The sequence below is a fragment of the Oncorhynchus keta genome, chromosome 23 (genome assembly GCF_023373465.1).
Source record: "Oncorhynchus keta strain PuntledgeMale-10-30-2019 chromosome 23, Oket_V2, whole genome shotgun sequence".
Classification (NCBI taxonomy): Eukaryota; Metazoa; Chordata; class Actinopteri; order Salmoniformes; family Salmonidae; genus Oncorhynchus; species Oncorhynchus keta.
Window position 1 is genome coordinate 18,704,176 of NC_068443.1, and position 17,038 is coordinate 18,721,213.

At 40.3% G+C, this 17,038-nt stretch overlaps 1 protein-coding gene across 3 annotated transcripts in view; it reads right to left on the reverse strand.

Moving 5' to 3' along the window:
• The window catches only part of LOC118401942 (E3 ubiquitin-protein ligase mib1), a 91,925-nt gene extending 78,599 nt beyond the window's left edge, over window positions 1-13,326 (reverse strand). For 2 of the 3 annotated variants that reach the window (XM_035799647.2, XM_035799646.2), the window contains exons 1-3: window positions 12,292-13,326; window positions 11,324-11,495; window positions 3,758-3,887 (exon numbers count right to left, since the gene is read on the reverse strand). In XM_035799647.2, the coding sequence (XP_035655540.1) occupies window positions 3,758-3,887; window positions 11,324-11,495; window positions 12,292-12,520 (531 nt within the window). In that variant the 5' untranslated portion in view covers window positions 12,521-13,326. The remainder of the gene's footprint in view (window positions 1-3,757; window positions 3,888-11,323; window positions 11,496-12,291) is intronic. The other variant, XM_035799645.2, reaches the window with a different exon arrangement.
• Between the last annotated feature and the right edge of the window lie 3,712 nt (window positions 13,327-17,038).

Consider the following 17,038-nt stretch of genomic DNA (forward strand, 5'->3'; position numbering starts at 1 on the left):
TTACAGTTTTGGAAACGTTAGAGTGTTTTCTATCCAAAGCTGTCAATTATATGCATATTCTAGCATCTTTTCCTGACAAAATATCTTGTTTAAAAACAGGAACGTTTTCTTTCTCCCAAAAATGAAAATACTGCCCCCTAGCACCAGAATAGGGATGCACCATGTATGGGAGAACATATGGGAATCAGACGATATAAGCTAAAATCGCCAACAACGGAATTTCGGCCGATGTCTAGTTTAACGCCAATGTACAAAATAGAGTCAAAGCTGACATGCAAAACCTGTATAACGTAAGTACCTGACGTCACATAAAATGTTGCACTATACATCCAACACAGCATTCCTAAACTAGCCCACAATGTCTGCTGTGTGGATTGAGCAGTCATTTGAAAGAGTAAGAACATTTCAGCAAGACAACATAAAGGCGAAGTCCATTAAAGCCAAGATAATGGAATTCATGACAATCAACCGTTCTCTGTCGTGGGTGATGTTGGCTTTCGCCGACTGGTCGAGCACTGGTACACACTACCAAGTGTGCTATTTTTCAGATGTTGCCCTAATTGCACATAATGTGATCGACCGCAACTTCTGGGGTAGCTAGCACCAAAACAACCAGCCTGAAAACAATGACCAAAACAACCTGAAGTAATTTGAATTATTCTTAGCAATGATTTTGAGTAAATATTAGTTAAGTTGCCACTTGTTGTTCGCCTATTGAAATTGAACTTCAGTTCATGAAAAAAATAGCTATCCAGCTACTTAAACCTGTTGCCCAAAGCTAACATTATAAGCAGCCAGGTAGCTTCATCTGGCTAGTGAACGGCGTTCCATAGAAATCCTGGTTGAGAATGAAACTGAACAAATGAACAACGAAGCAGCACAGCAAGAGGGTGAAAAAAAAAAGGTTTTAATTATGTTTTACTGGTAATGGGAACATACTTAAATGCCAACAAAATAACTTTTTGGTCAGTGTGGTGTGTGTGTGTAACCAAGTCAGTTAATACCTGTTATGGCAAAGCAATAACTGGAGGGGAACTCCACCCCCAATTCAGCTGAAAAGGTGGCACAGGAAATTAAAAAATATTCTTTAGAAATATTTAACTTTCACACATTAACAAGTCCAATACAGCAAATGAAAGATAAACATCTTGTTCATCTACCCATCATGTCCGATTTTTAAAAATGTTCTACAGCGAAAACACAACATATATTTATGTTAGACCACCACCAAATCAAAGGAAAAACACAGCCACTTTTTCCAGCCAAAGATAGTCAAAAAAGCAGGATTAGAGATATAAATGAATCACAAACCTTTTGAAAATCTTCATCAGATGACATTCATATGACATGTTACACAATACATTTATGTTTTGTTCGATAATATGCATATTTATATCCACAAATCTCGGTTTACATTGACGCAATGTTCAGAAATGCCTCCAAAATATCCGGAGGAATTATAGAAAGCTACGCCAGATAACAGAAATACTCATCATAAACTTCCACAATAAATCATTGTTTTGTTCCATAATGTCCCAATACTAGTGACCAAATAGTTGCATTTGCTAGCACTTTCAGCTCACGTGCCCAAAAGCTGACGCTGGTCCAGGACAACTCGCACGAAAACTTCAAAAAGTTATATTCCAGGTCGAATAAACAAACTGGTCAAAATAAGTAGAGAATCAATCTTCAGGATGTTATTTTAATATATATCCAATAACGTTCCAACCAGATCATACGTTTTCAGCTGCAGCCAAATGGAACGACGGTGGCACCCACAGAGAAATGCACCACAGGGAAATTGCATTCAGCCAAGACCGTGACTATTTCCCCTCCCATTCGGTCAAAGTTCACACCAAAAGCTCAATTCCACGTTATACTGAATGAGGACATCAGTGGAAGGCGTAGGAAGTGCTAACAGATCCATATCTTGTTGGAAAAAGGGGCGATGAGGTCAAAGTTGCCCCACATTCAGAATTTCACTTCTTGTTTGGAGGATTGCCTGCCCTATGAGTTCTGTTATACTCACAGACATAATTCAAACAGTTTGAGAAACTGCAGAGTGTTTTCTATCCAATAGTAATAATAATATGCATATATTAGCAATCTAAGACAGAGTAGGATGCAGTTCACTATGGGCACGCAATTCATCCAAAGTGAAAATACTGCCCCCTAACCTCAAGTTTTAAGAACAAAATCTTATTTACAATGACGGCCCGGACGACGCTGGGCCAGTTGTGCGTCGCACTATGGGACTCCCAATCACAACCAGATGTGATACAGCCTGGAGTCGAATTAGGGACTGTAGCGACGCCTCTTGCACTTAGATGCAGTGCCTTAGACCGGAGCATCCTTATGTGTGTTAACTATTTAACTGTACTAGAATGCTTAAAAAGGTCACTAAAATTGTAAATATCGGTTATCAGTATCAGGTTTTTGTCGGCAAGGAAAATACCGGAAACCGGCATCGCCCAATAATGTCATATCGGTGCATCACTACTTTAAAATGTTGTATGGGGAATCTTAAAATTGAATACTGGGGTCCTTTGTACTCTTTAGAACAAATGAACTTTTCCAACTTATAGGCTGGTCCCCACATTCTCCACACTTAAATCTCACCCATAAATGCAGGCATGCACACAAATGTTTATCACCTTCCTGGATCCAATGATGAAATCAGAAAATCATCATTCCCATATTCTAAGCTCTAGACCTCAGCTGACTCTTGTAATGAATGGTGTGGCTGTTGAACAAGTTGAGATTAATTTACTTTGTGTTACCTTAGATTGCAAACTGTCATGGTCAAACCATATAGATTCAATGGTTGTAAAGACGGGCAGAGGTCTGTCCGTAATAAAGAAATGTGTTTTTTGACACCCCACAAAGCATGTCCTGCACGCTCTAGTTGTCTTATCTAGATAATTGTCCTGCCGTGTGGTCAAGTGCTGCTAATAAAGACAGTTAAGCTGCAGCTGGCCCAGAACAGAGCTGCACGTCTTGCTCTACATTATAATCAGAGGGCTAATATGCATGCCATGCATGCCATGCATGCAAGTCTCTCTTGGCTAAGAGTTTGGAGAGACTGTTTCTTATAAAAAAGAAGTGATGCAGTCAAGGTGTTGAAAATTCAAAATTGTTTGCGAAGTCAACTTACGCACAGCTGACACACACTTACCCCACCAGGAGTCTTGTCACAATCCATAAATCCAGAACAAATTCACGCACGGGTACATTATTAAATAGAGCCATAATTGCTTGGAACTCCCATCTCACATTGCTCAAATGATCAGGAAACCTGGTTTCTAACATCAGATACAGCAATACATACAGTATGTTTTGATATTTAGGCTCTGTGCCATTTTTCAATATATATAGTTCTGTCCTTGAGCTGTTCTTGTCTTGTCTGTTCATTAATGTTCTGTATTATGTCATGTTTCATGTTCTGTGTGCACCACAGGAAGAGTATCTGTGACTTACCCAACAGCTAATGGGGAACCTAATTAAATCCCAAATAGACATAGTAATACATTTCATATTTGATGAGAAGCCTGTGTCATCTACAACAGGCAGCTAAATTTAGCAAAAATCTTATTGGCGGTCCAATAAGAACACAGATTTCCATCTTAAATTGCAAAACATTTCCCTTCAGCATGCCCTACTGAACAAGGTACAGGGTCATGATTAAATGGTCACACCGTAGCAAATTATATATAAATATTTTTTTCACATGTTATATGTGTTGCAACAGAACGAGTACCTTTCCTCTCCTTCCGTTGCCTCCATCCTGATCCTCCCACTGCCAGTCCACTCCTCTCACCACCCGGCCACCGGTGAAGATGCCTCGGGCTGTGATCTTCTTCGACTTACGGCGAGACTCCAACAGGACTCTGTCAAAAAAGACACATGCACATCTACGTTTATTTTACTGACTTAGTGGGTGAATAATAGTAGTTGTCATTTTATGGATGTGAAGTTTGGAAATATATAACCAATACTGGATAAAGTTGGCCATTTATTTTTTGTGGTATTGAAAGACCTACGAGCAAATCATGCAGTTGATGTGTTAGTCAATCTATATCAGTCATTGAAATGTTAATTCACTGTTATTAGCCAAAAATCAATGTTGACATGCCATTTTAGACCTTTTCAAGAACTGGACTAGGGATACACGATACATCGGTAAACATAACAGAATTGGAAAATCACTGAAGCTGGAGACTATATCTCCCTCACTAACTTTAAGCATCAGCTGTCAGAGCATCTTACCGATTGTTCACAGCCAATCTGTAAATAGCACCCCGAACTACCTCATCCCCATATTGTTACTTACCCTCTTGCTCTTTTGCACCCCAGTATCTCTACTTACACATCATCATCTGCACATCTATCACTCCAGTATTAATGCTAAATAGTCATTATTTCACCTCTATGGTCCATTTATTTCCTTACCTCCTTACTTCTTTTGCACACACTGTACATAGATTTTTCTACTATGTCATTGACTGTACGTTTCTTTATGTGTAACTCTGTGTTGTTGTTTTTGTCGCATTGCTTTGCTTTATCTTGGCCTGGTCACAGTTGTAAATGCGAACTTATTCTCAACTGGCCTACCTGGTTAAATTAAAAGGTGAAATAATGTTTTTTTTAAACTCTACAGGCCATTGCCAGCACAACAATTGGGTACTCTGAAATAGGGCTGTGACGGTAATAGAATAACCCTGTAACTGACATTATGGATTAAGACTGCATTGAAAATAAAATAATCGTAAGAAACCCTGATTAAATGGGCCTTGTTTTGCTGTCTACATCTCTTCTTTCCAACAGTCTTTTGACGTTGGAGCAGCTAATCCGGTACAGGTGCAGGGGGTGTAGAAGCACTCGTCTATAGGCTATGCACGTTTTCATTGCTTGCTAGTAAATAAATTATTTTAAAACAGGTTGGATGTGTCTGACCTCAATTATTCACCAGCCATCGACAAGGTTCTTCTGGCTCCGATGAAAAATGTGTCAAATGAACAAAGAGCCAATTCTATCCAACCAGCCATGGTATAATTTGATAAAATATTTTCTTAATTTATAGACTAAATCAACACTGATAAATAGTATATGGACATGTTGCTTGTATTCGTTTCTATTTTAATGATTGTCAATTTCATATTAGCTGTCTCTCTCCCCATCAATTCATTATCTTGTAGCCTACTTTCGGAAAGCCTAAGGTAGGCCTAGGTTTTTGTAAGGACAAATAGTCTTGTGTCTGACACAATGTACAAAACATTAAGGACACCAGCTATTTCCATGGTGGCCCGACCAGGTGAAATCACCGATTAAATCCACAATTGAGACATGGATTGGGTTCCATTCAGGGGGTAAATGGGGTATGGTAGTCCGTGCCAGGCGCATCGGTTTGTGTCAAGATCTGCAAAGCTGCTGGGTTTTTCACGCTCAACAGTTTCCCGTGTGTATCAAGAATGGTGCAACTCAATATTAGGAAGGTGTTCTTAATGTTCTATACACTCAATGTATGCTGGTGGCCTTGATTGACAGGTCCTTTTACAGGGGTGAGCAGGTATGAGTTCGCTGATTCTCTCTACAGGCCGATAAAACCATTCAGAATGTTTCTTAAAGTAGCCTGTCTGGATGATCTCTAATTAGAATTTAATGCTCATGTCATGATTTAATCTTGTAAAAGGCCTATTTTCAGTAAAGGCCCTATCTCGCCAAGTCCGTTATTTTTCAACTGAATAATTAGTCCGAAAAATAAATAAATACGAACACGTCTTGTTTATGACGACGTTCAAACCAATTGTGAAATATCGTCCGGCCACAATCCGTAAATTATTTATTTGACCAAAGTTTAACAATTTAAAGGCAATGCTACCAAATACTAATTGAGTGTATGTAAACTTCTGACCCACCCGGTATGTGATGAAAAGAAATAAAAGCTGAAATAATTCATTTTCTCTACTATTATTCTGACATTTCACATTCTTAAAATAAAGTGGGGATCCTACCTAACCTAAAACGGGGGATTTTTACTAGGATTAAATGTCAGGAATTGTGAAAAACAGTTTAAATGTATTTGGCTAAGGTGTATGTGAACTTCAGACTTCAACTGTATATAAAATAATTTGTGTCAAACGTCATCTGTGCCAAATTCCACCAGGTAAACGTGTCTGGTCTTCTTTGACCGGAATATCACCAGCACTTCAAAATAATAAATAGGCTGTGGCTCCTTGTCTCATATAGGGATGCTTGTCTACTTGGTCAAGTGTAACATGATAACTTTAGACCGTCCCCTCGCCCATACCCGGGCGCGAACCAGGGACCCTCTGCACACATCAACAACTGACACCCACGAAGCATCGTTACCCATCGCTCCACAACAGCCGCAGCCCTCGCAGAGCAAGGGGAACTACTACTTCAAGGTCTCAGAGCAGGTGACGTCACCGATTGAAAAGCTATTTAGCTCGCACCACCGCTAACTAAGCTAGCCGTTTCACATCCGTTACACAAGCAGGTGTCCTCATACATTACAGAACCAAAAGTATGACAACACCTGCTCGTCTAACATCCAACTCTATATGGTCCCCCCTTTTCTGCTATAAAAGTCTCCACTCTTCTAGGAAGGTTCTCCACTAGAAGTTGGAAACTTACTGCAGGGACTTGCTTCCATTCAGCCCCAAGAGCATTAGTGAGGTTGGGCACTGATGTTGAGGGATTAGGCCTGGCTCGCAGTTGGCGTTCCAATTAATCCCAAAAGGTGTTCGGTGGGGTTGAGGTCAGGGCTCTGTGCAGGCCAGTCAAGTTCTTCCACACCGATCGACAAACCATTTCTGTATGGACCTCGCTTTGTGCACTGTGGTATTGTCATGCTGGAACAGGAAAGAGCCTTCCCCAAACTGTTGCCACAAAGTTGGAACCACAGAATCATCTAGAATATTATTGTATGCTGTAGCATTAAGAATTCCCTTCACTGAAACTAAGTGGCCTATACCGAACCATGAAAAACAGCCCCAGACCATTATTCCTCTTCCACCAAACTTTACATTTGGCACTATGCAGTCGGGGCTGGCAGCGTTCTCCTGGCATCCGCCAAACCCAGATTCGTCCATCAAACTGCCAGATGGTGAAGCGTGATTCATCACTCTAGAGAACGCATTTCCACTACTCCAGAGTCCAATGGAGGCAAGCCTTATACCACTCCAGCCGACGCTAGACATTGCGCATGATGCTCAGCCGTGGAAACCCATTTCATGAAGCTCCCGATGAACAGTTTGTTGCTTCCAGAGACAATTTGGAACTCTATCGTGTGTGTTGCAACCGAGGACAGGCGATCTTTACATGCTTCAGCACTCGGCGGTCCCGTTCTGTTAGCTTGTGTGGCCTACCACTTGGCGGCTGAGCCGTTGTTGCTCCTAGACATTTCCACTTCACAACAACAGCACGCACAGTTGACCGGGGCAGCTCTAGCAGGGCAGAAATGAGTGGAACTGACTTGGAAAGATGGCATCCTATCCTATTGTTTGTTCCATAGCACTGCCATTACTTGACCGACGACGCATGCATCCATGCTCCTTTACTGGTAATTGGTCAAGAGAGAGGCCAAAGCCTCATGGCAGTGGTCTAACTAACCACAGTAGAGCCCTAGAGGCTAGACAGAGCAGCTGGACACTGTAGGCCTAACCAATGTAAACAGACTGCTGTCTTGGGGACACTCCCCCCCCATCCCCTCCCACAGTCAGTGAAATAATCTAATGTGGCATAACAAAAAACAGTCCACCATGCCCTCAGTTCAGAGCAGTGTCTGAGGGAGGACAGGGACCCCCCTGCTGCCTTTGTTTGCAGTCATGAAATAACTGTCTCAGGGGAACTGAGGTCATATGTACTTGAAAAGGTGCCAGCTGTTGCGCCATGCGTTTTGTTTGTCCCTTTGAATCTCACAAAGGGCTTGAAGCGGATGGAGTGACTGCTTTAGCAAGCAAACATATTGTTTGCAATATAGGGCTGTCCCCGACACACGCAAAAAAATTGTTTGAAAGTCGTTTGTTCTTTCGACCAATCAATTGGTCAACGTTTTTAAACGTGTATTATTCCATTTCTTTCCATGTTTTAATAAAATCAACTATATGCATTGAGCTTCTGACACTTTAAGCTTACTGTTTGATGAAAGACACAAATGCCTCAAGGGAGCCAGAGATCTCGATAACCAGAAGAAGAAAACCTGACCAACCATTCCCCCCCCCCCCTCTCCTGCTGGCTTTTGCAGATTCTGCCTCGGCAAACTTTCTCATGTGGAATGCCAATTTATCTTACCATTTCTACCGATTTGCGTGCCAGTTAGGGTTTTCATATGCACATTTTTGTGGAACTGTTTAATTTAGAATAACGTTTTCATATCTCAAATTCATTGTCATGTGGGTAATCCAAATTCTATCCAAATCTGAAATGAGACAAACCTAAAAAGGAATATTGCCAACTATGTAAAAATAGCCTACAGAAAGCAAACAAATAAAAACATTACAGCCTGCAGGTAGAAAATATCCTGATAAAAATAAATATGTTATAAATCATATGGCTGGCTATGCATGGCCTGTCTGCAAGGAACTTGAAACATTGTATAAACTATTAACTTAGTTGCTAGCGAACTTGCAACATTGTATTAAATATTCTGGGCACTGAAAGTTTCCTGTGCCAGTGAGCTCAGTACAAACAGCTGTAGGCTATTTACGCAAGGGATAAGAAGCAGCGCTTGACTTGGGCAGGAGCTCACCGTAGCAGAGTACCAGAGACTCAAAATGTTATATTCCTCTTATAGAGTATTAACTCAAGTATTGTGGAGCTCTTGCACCTAAATATAAAACAGTACCAGCACCCAAAATAAGTACTGGAACCAATTTCACTCCAAGTCAAGCACTGATGAGAAGTAATCAGGTAGGCCTATTTTATGACATTTCCATTGGATCAGAGAATTACATTTTTCCCTTTCAAGTGGTTATCAAACGGGAGAGAGCTGGAAAGATGCTTTCAAATACATTCATGAACTCTTGTAATTCTCAATGGATGTAAAAACAGACTGTTTGCTTGCTGTTTGAGGTGAAGAAAAATGTATTTTGAGAAGCTCCACAGCTCCACATTAGTGGTTGTGCGTTAAGCCAATCAGAAATACTATCAGATCCCCAAATGGGCACAATTATATGCCTACATTTGTGCGCAGGCCAAGTAGCCTATAAGCCTACTTCTATGCATACTTACTCAACATTGACAGGGGCACTCCAAATAAATGACAATGTCTAAATAGTCAACTTGTAAATGGATTGAAAGAAACCAAATTGTGTTATTCACAAGTGTAGCATAGGTTTTGCGCACCGCAAACAATCTGTCCACTCTGACAATGAGAACGGTAAGACTGGAAAAATTATATTGAATGCATTAACAGAAATTACCGTAACCAAAGTAACATAGATTAGAAATTATAGGCATTAACAGTAAATGTAGTACTTGTGATATATGTAAAATACTGGAATTGATATACACTAACAATTTACACAATTAAATCAAATCAAATTTTATTTGTCACATACACATGGTTAGCAGATGTTAATGCGAGTGTAGCGAAATGCTTGTGCTTCTAGTTCCGACAATGCAGTGATAACCAACAAGTAATCTAACTAACAATTCCAAAACTACTGTCTTATACACAGTGTAAGGGGATAAAGAATATGTACATAAGGATATATGAATGAGTGATGGTACAGAGCAGCATACAGTAGATGGTATCGAGTACAGTATATACATATGAGATGAGTATGTAGACAAAGTAAACAAAGTGGCATAGTTAAAGTGGCTAGTGATACATGTATTACATAAGGATGCAGTCGATGATGTAGAGTACAGTATATACGTATGCATATGAGATGAATAATGTAGGGCAAGTAACATTATGTAATTAAATGATGAAACAATGAATGTGCACACATTGGCACGAGGGAGAGTATTCTGGAGATAAGAAGTGCATTACGTATGTGGGTGCATGGTCAATCTTAAGGATTTTCAGTGATTCAGCCTCAGCAGAAATCAAGGGATTCATACTTCTTGCGCTTCGCTGAGCAGTGCTGTTGTGAAGGAAGTTGTCAAGGAACCACCTACCTTCAACAAATCATGTCAATGAGGAGCTATACAGAGCCCTCCACATTGTTAAAACATTTGGGAGGTGCATGGCGATGCAGTGCGGAGCTCGATTTGGCCTCTGGAGGCTCCGCAATTGCATCACACCCTCCCCTCCATATGGAGCCTCTGACCACATTTCTCGGATCAAGCATAAATTGGCTTTTAGTCTAGGCCTCTGCAATGGATTAGTTCACCGAGATGGCCGTGTATACATGTGTTGTTAATGCTCGACTAAAACAAAATCTTGGTCAACCAACCGCCTATGACCAAACAATCGACCAGTCGACTAATTGGGGTCAGCCCTAACGCAATAAGATGTCTTGGTTGTTTCAGTCAGTTGGTTCATTTTGAAAACCTCTTAAATGTAACTTATTCTCAGCAACTTTTATTATTATTTCAAACTATTACATTCCTTTCCCATCATAACATTCTCAAGATAGGTTGGTTGTGTTGATTTTTCAATTGTGCTTGGTCTTTTACTTGTAAATCTTCAACGGAAGCAGAAAAAAACAGACATAGCCAGTAACATGGGATTGGCTGAGGCCCCTACAACATCACTGCTTCTGAAAGAGAGGCTGAGTGGTCGCCTGGCAACAAAGAGCCAGGATCGGTTGCCACATGTTGAGTCTGCCTATCAGGCTGGGCTCAGGAATTACAACTCAAATATCACAGAGAGACAGCCAGGTAGCAACAGAAAACAGAAGGGAGAGTCAAATTGGTGGTTCCTCAACATAACCAACCAATGGATGTAGATAGGAACTGCTATCATTAAACGCATCACTAAACCATAGATTTTGTCATAGAGGTGGGGCTTAGTTGACGAAGCACCCCTACGCATAGGGCTTGTGTTCCATGTTACCTTTGTTGCCATCATACTGTGAAGATAATCAGAGGTGCATTTATTACATATTGCAATGGAAGTCGTTTACCGTTTAAAAACCAAACGGAAGCAAACAGCAAATAGAATGAAACATCGAGGGACTCACATTTTTGTTGCAAAATGTTTTCTGTTTGGAGTAAACTCTTGGTTGCAAAACATTTTACAACTGAATCTGTATAAGGAATACACCCCAGATCTCACAACGCGTAATGTGACTGCATTAAAGAGGTCCTGGAATGCAACCATTGGCTTCACGGGGCAGTGGACAGTACTCACCTCTCGCTACCAGGGGTAGTGATCCTGTAGAAGCGATGTCGCAGGTGGTGCTTGTCTCCATGGTAACAGGTGGTGCAGAGGTCATAGTTGTTGCATTCAGCACACTTCCAGCGGATCCCGATGATAGGCTGCTGACGACAGGTGTCGCACATGGTGCCGTCATGCTTGATACCTGAGAGGGAGTGTTAATAAGGCAGTTAGGAAATGGTAAGAGGACCCGAGGCTCTGGGGTTGCTCAACTTGCCATCTTCATACCATCATTCACAAACTAAATCAAATCAAAGTTCATTTGTCACGTGCGCCGAATTCACCTTAGTGAAATGTTTACTTACAGGCTCTAACCAATAGTGCAAAAAATGTGTTAGGTGAACAACAGGTAATACACAGAACAAAAATATAAACGTGTAAAGTCTCATGTTTCATGAGCTGAAATAAAAGATTCACGGAATGTTCCTTCTCCCAAATTTTGGACACAAATTTGTTAACATCCCAGTTAGTGAGCATTTCTCCTTTGCCAAGACAAGACAACCTGACAGGTTTGGCATATCAAGAAACCGATGAAACAGGATGATCATTACACAGGTGCATCTTGTGCTGGGGACACAAAGTGATTATATAAGATCCACAGTTTAGGGCCTAATTAATGTATTTCAATTGACTGATTTCCTTATATGAACTGTATTATCTAACAGTCTAATTCAGAAAAATCTTTGAAATTGTTGGATATTGCATTTATATTTTTGTTCAGTAAAAAAGTGAACATGCCACATGATCTGTATGGAGTTCAGTTTACCATGTTAGGCTCTTCCATGTCGCTAACGCTTGGTGCATTGCAAATGCTTGAAATGCGGTTGCGAAATAACTGTGTAGCGTACACATCACATCAACACTCAAATACATAAGCTAAATGTAACACGAAAACAGAAAACAAGATGTTTTGGATCGCAGTACCTGAAGGCACACATTACCTGTGGGAGCACTATCAAATATCCTCACGTCGTATGCACCAGAGCACCGGTAGTTGGCTGCAGTCCCGTTATCCCAGACAACAACCACTTCTTCCGGACTTTCAAAACTCCTGACGGTGCCGACATGTCCCTCTCCACCATCCTGTTTCCCCCATTTCCAATCGGGTCCGCGGATCACTCTTGCACCAACTCCTTCCATCATCACACGGTTATTCCTGCCGGTAGTCATTTACGAAACGGTCTCGCAAATTGCCAGCTAGCAGAATGTTAGATTGCTAACTAACGTTATCTGTGTTCGGCAGGATATTTTTGCGATGCAAAATCGGTCTGTTGTCCAGATGAACACAATTCAGCAATATCTTGTTAGTTTGCAAGTAGCACGACGAACTGTGTGGCTAGCCTGCTTACCGTAACGTTCAAAAACAAGATAGCAGAAACACCCTAGCGACAAAGGTATTAGTCAAATGTATCGTAATGTGAATGTTATACGTTAAGTTAACCAACTAAAAACAACAACGCAGTGAACTGGGAAGCAAAGCCAAGATAACTCGCTAGCTAGCATTTAGGCTAACGTTAACTGACAAAGTAAGCTGTTGAATGAAACGCACTTTTCACTCCACAAGCTGTTCTGTAACGTTGTGGAAATAACTGATACGTCTCAGTATCCCCTTTAAGTTGTTTTTCGTCCCAAGACCACAAGAAAGTGTCACCCCAAGAGCTTGTAAAGTAGCCACATCGTCACGAAATTGTAGACCTTTGTTAGCTGCTAGCTAACGTTAGCGCTTGTGCCTCCGCAAGAATGCCACCTCTACAACTTAAGTAACACATTAGCCAGGTAGTGTAGCTTAGTCCTTTTTTTGTTGGAATAATTGTTTCCTGCTACGTTTATTATCATATGTATTTGATTGTTCTCCTCAAATGTATTTATTTTGTCAAATGGCTTGCAGAAGTGCACTCAGAATAAAAGCGTCGCCATTATTGTAAATCATCAAGCAGACGGAGGTGGACCAGCGGTCAATGAAGATATTTGGAAAATGAGGGTTTGGCTAGCTCGTAGCGTCATTTGACAAATAAAGCAATAAGGCGAGGCTAAACAAAAGGTTTTCAATGCAAAATGACTGGTTTTATAAGTATTTTGTTTCTTGAATTGAATACATATAATTCCTTGCGAAATTAACTTTTTTTTGCCAAATTTTGTTGCACTTTTTGAAGCAGCATAGGCCTGGCCAAAAGACTGCACAGTTGATGTTGGTTTCAAGCACCGATTTTCACAGTTTACTATGATAATTCAAATATAATGTCTTCCCAACCTGCTCCCATATGCAAACACCAAATCTAGGGGACAACGTTTAAAATAGCTACACACACACACACAAATCCCCCTCCTGTTCATGGTAAAGTGCAAACATTTTAAGGGCCGGAGAGCAAACAAGGTTTGTACCGACAGAAATATAATTTAATTATAGAATATGCATAAAATTGGAGCGTCTGCAGTAGTCTCAATAACATTTAAAATGTTTAATACCCTCAAATACCAAGTGAGGCATACCTCATTTAGAAATAGGCCATGGCATCGTTACTGTCAATCGCGAATGATAATTCTAAAGATTTAGCCAGTGAAATGTCCGATCCTCGTCTGTCTGCATGCCAATCATTTGATCTCCATCAGATTCATGTGAATATGCATTTAGATCTTATTGAGTTACTGTTTCGTGAGCCAGTTAGAGCAGATAGTGTCAACAATCTATATAGCCTTCCTGTATTTTTGTTTCAATCAAAGTATATTCTGCCTAACGTCGTGCGCGGTGAGTTTTTTAAAAAACTATTCAGATAGCCATCTCATAAGAAATTAGGTTGTTCTTTTTGGTGCAACAGTAACGTTTTATTATGATATTATAATTGGTTATTTTATGAAGAATACTAATGAATCATTATGTGATCTTCCAGGACATCGATTCAGCTTTTATCTAACTTGACAAGACAATCACCATTGTGAGAAGAGTCGGAACGACGCTGCACTGAACGAGCAATTACAGCGTACACAACTATTTTGTATTGCGCAACATTTGGCGACGCAGAAACGAGATATCACATATGTGGCTGTTTTATGAAAATCGGGGAATATTTGGCCAAGGAAACATTTCTGGTTGGTCTCAGGGAATGAATGAGTGTACACCAGTTAGGATGGGATACTTTTAAAACGGGATTGAGTGAAGTAACAGCAAACTCGTTGAATGAGCAACTAATGAACATGGAGAGCCTCACAAATTTGACGAAATTATGTAATATCTTTCAGTCTAATATAATATGGATATTTACTTACTTTTGGACCTCTTCGACAGATGCATGCTTTTGTAAATATACTGAACATGCAATTTCAAAGCGTTTACTGATTTACAATTCATATAAGGAAATCAGTCAATTGAAATTAATTTAATAGGCTCTAATCTATGAATTTCACATAACTGGGAATACAGATATGCATCTGTTGGTCACAGATACCTTTAAAAAAGTTAGGAGCGTGGATCAGAAAACCAGTCAGCTTCATATTATATATATTCATTAGTGCAACGTGGCTGCAGTAGGGTTAGGGGACAAATCAACCCTTTTTTTCTAAATTGGTGGTGTTTGAATTTATTGATAAAATGCATAAGCTAATTGTTTTGGTTGTAGGACGTGGGGCAAAGGGCCAAAATGTGGGACTTGTGGTTACCCTACCCAAATCATCAAGGGCTATTTGCAAGTACACATCCTAGGCATATGGACTATAGTCTACATTCCATGGACCTATGATATGCACATGCAAATAGACTAGCCCTTGATGATTTGGGGTTTGCATTCATTTAGGCCTATATATTGTGTGTGTGTGAAGTGGAAGCAGGTGCATAGGGAACAAGCAAAGAAATGTAAGCCCACAAGCTACTTTAGGCTGCTTGTCGAAAGAACGGGACTACGGCACAGCAGATGTTGAGTCCCACATATTTATTGTAAAGTGAAACTTAAAGCAAAAACAATAAAACAACTAAATGTGACTGTGTGTTGCAAATACACAAAACAATATCCCACAAACACAGGTGGGAGAAATATCTACTTAAATATGATCCCCAATTAGAGACAACGATTACCAGCTGCCTCTAATTGGAATCATAAAAAACACCAACATAGAAAATATAAACTAGAACACAACATAGACATTTTAAACTAGAATACCCCCTAGTCACGCCCTGACCTACTACACCGTAGAGAAACAAGGGCTCTCTATGGCCAGGGCGTGACACTGCTATGTGTGCAGAAACACATATCCTATTGTAAAACATTGATCATAGGCCTATTGTTTGGTTGTTTTTGGTGTTTTGAGCAGCATCTTTTCTATTGTATTATATTCTATTATATTCCAGTGACCTGTAGCCTATGATACATCTCCATATATTTGCTTCCCTGGGATAATGTACTCACAACCTATTTAGGAAAACAACTTATAGTCACTGGTTTTCATTGAGGATCCTGTGGCCCTTATTTAAAGTATCCTTCCTTTCTTTCTCTCTAAGATATCTCTGATCTGAATGATTGTGATAAGATCAGGGATTTAGACTGAATGTGAAGGTGCATTAGGCAGACTATGTGCATACTGATTAAATCTAATTCATTGACTGTAAAGACTTACTGGACTAAAGGATCTCCTAAATGTTAATGGATTATCCAGATATATTTATTAAGGATTTCCATTAGCTTCTGCCAAGGCAGCTACTCTTCCTGGGGTCTAAACACATTAAGGCAATTACATTACACATATGACAAAAGATAAAACAGTACATCATACAACATGATTACACCACTACATACCTACAATTGTCACACCCTGATCTGTTTCACCTGTCTTTGTGTTTGTCTTCACCCCCCTCCAGGTGTCGCCCATCTTCCCCATTATCCCCAGTGTATTTATACCTGTGTTCTCTGTTCATCTGTTACCAGTTTGTTTTGTTTGTCAAAACTACCGGTTTTCCCCTTGCGCCTGTCTTTTTCTAGTTCCTGTTTTCTAGTTTTCCCGGTTTTGACCATTCTGCCTGACCAGAGCCTGCCTGCCTGCTGTTCTGTACCTTGTCACACCACCCTGGATTATTGACCTCTGCCTGCCCTGACCCCGAGACTGCCTGCCGTTTTGTATTTTATGGACTCTGATCTGGATTACTGACCTCTGTCTGCCCTTGACCTGTTGTTTTGCCTGCCCCCTGTTCTAGTAATAAACTTTTGTTACTTCGACACTGTCTGCATCTGGGTCTTGTCCTGAAACCTGATAACAATACAAAATGTATAATACCCAGTGGCGATTTTAGCATGTAAATCTTGTTGGGGCAAACTCATTTTGTTGTTGTTGATGTATGCCAGAAAAGCCACTACACAACACAACACTAAACAATGCATTAATTGCACTATAACGGTGACAAACGGTTCCCACAAACTTTCAGCACCATGGAGTGAATCCTTACCACTGCTACACCTGGTTATCAACGGAGCCTTGTCTGGCAGCAAAACTGTTCATTCAGTCTCATTTACTGCTTTTTTTAAAACCATAGCTGATATGGCTGACTTGTATTCCATTACGACTGACTCCTTGTGAATCTGTGTAAGTCGATAAGAACCGCATTCTCTTTCAATAATAACAAACGCCAAAATGAGTTTTGACATTTGAACCATAGACAAACATTATTACAGTTATGTTCAGTAAATTCACAATGCTTATTCTTAT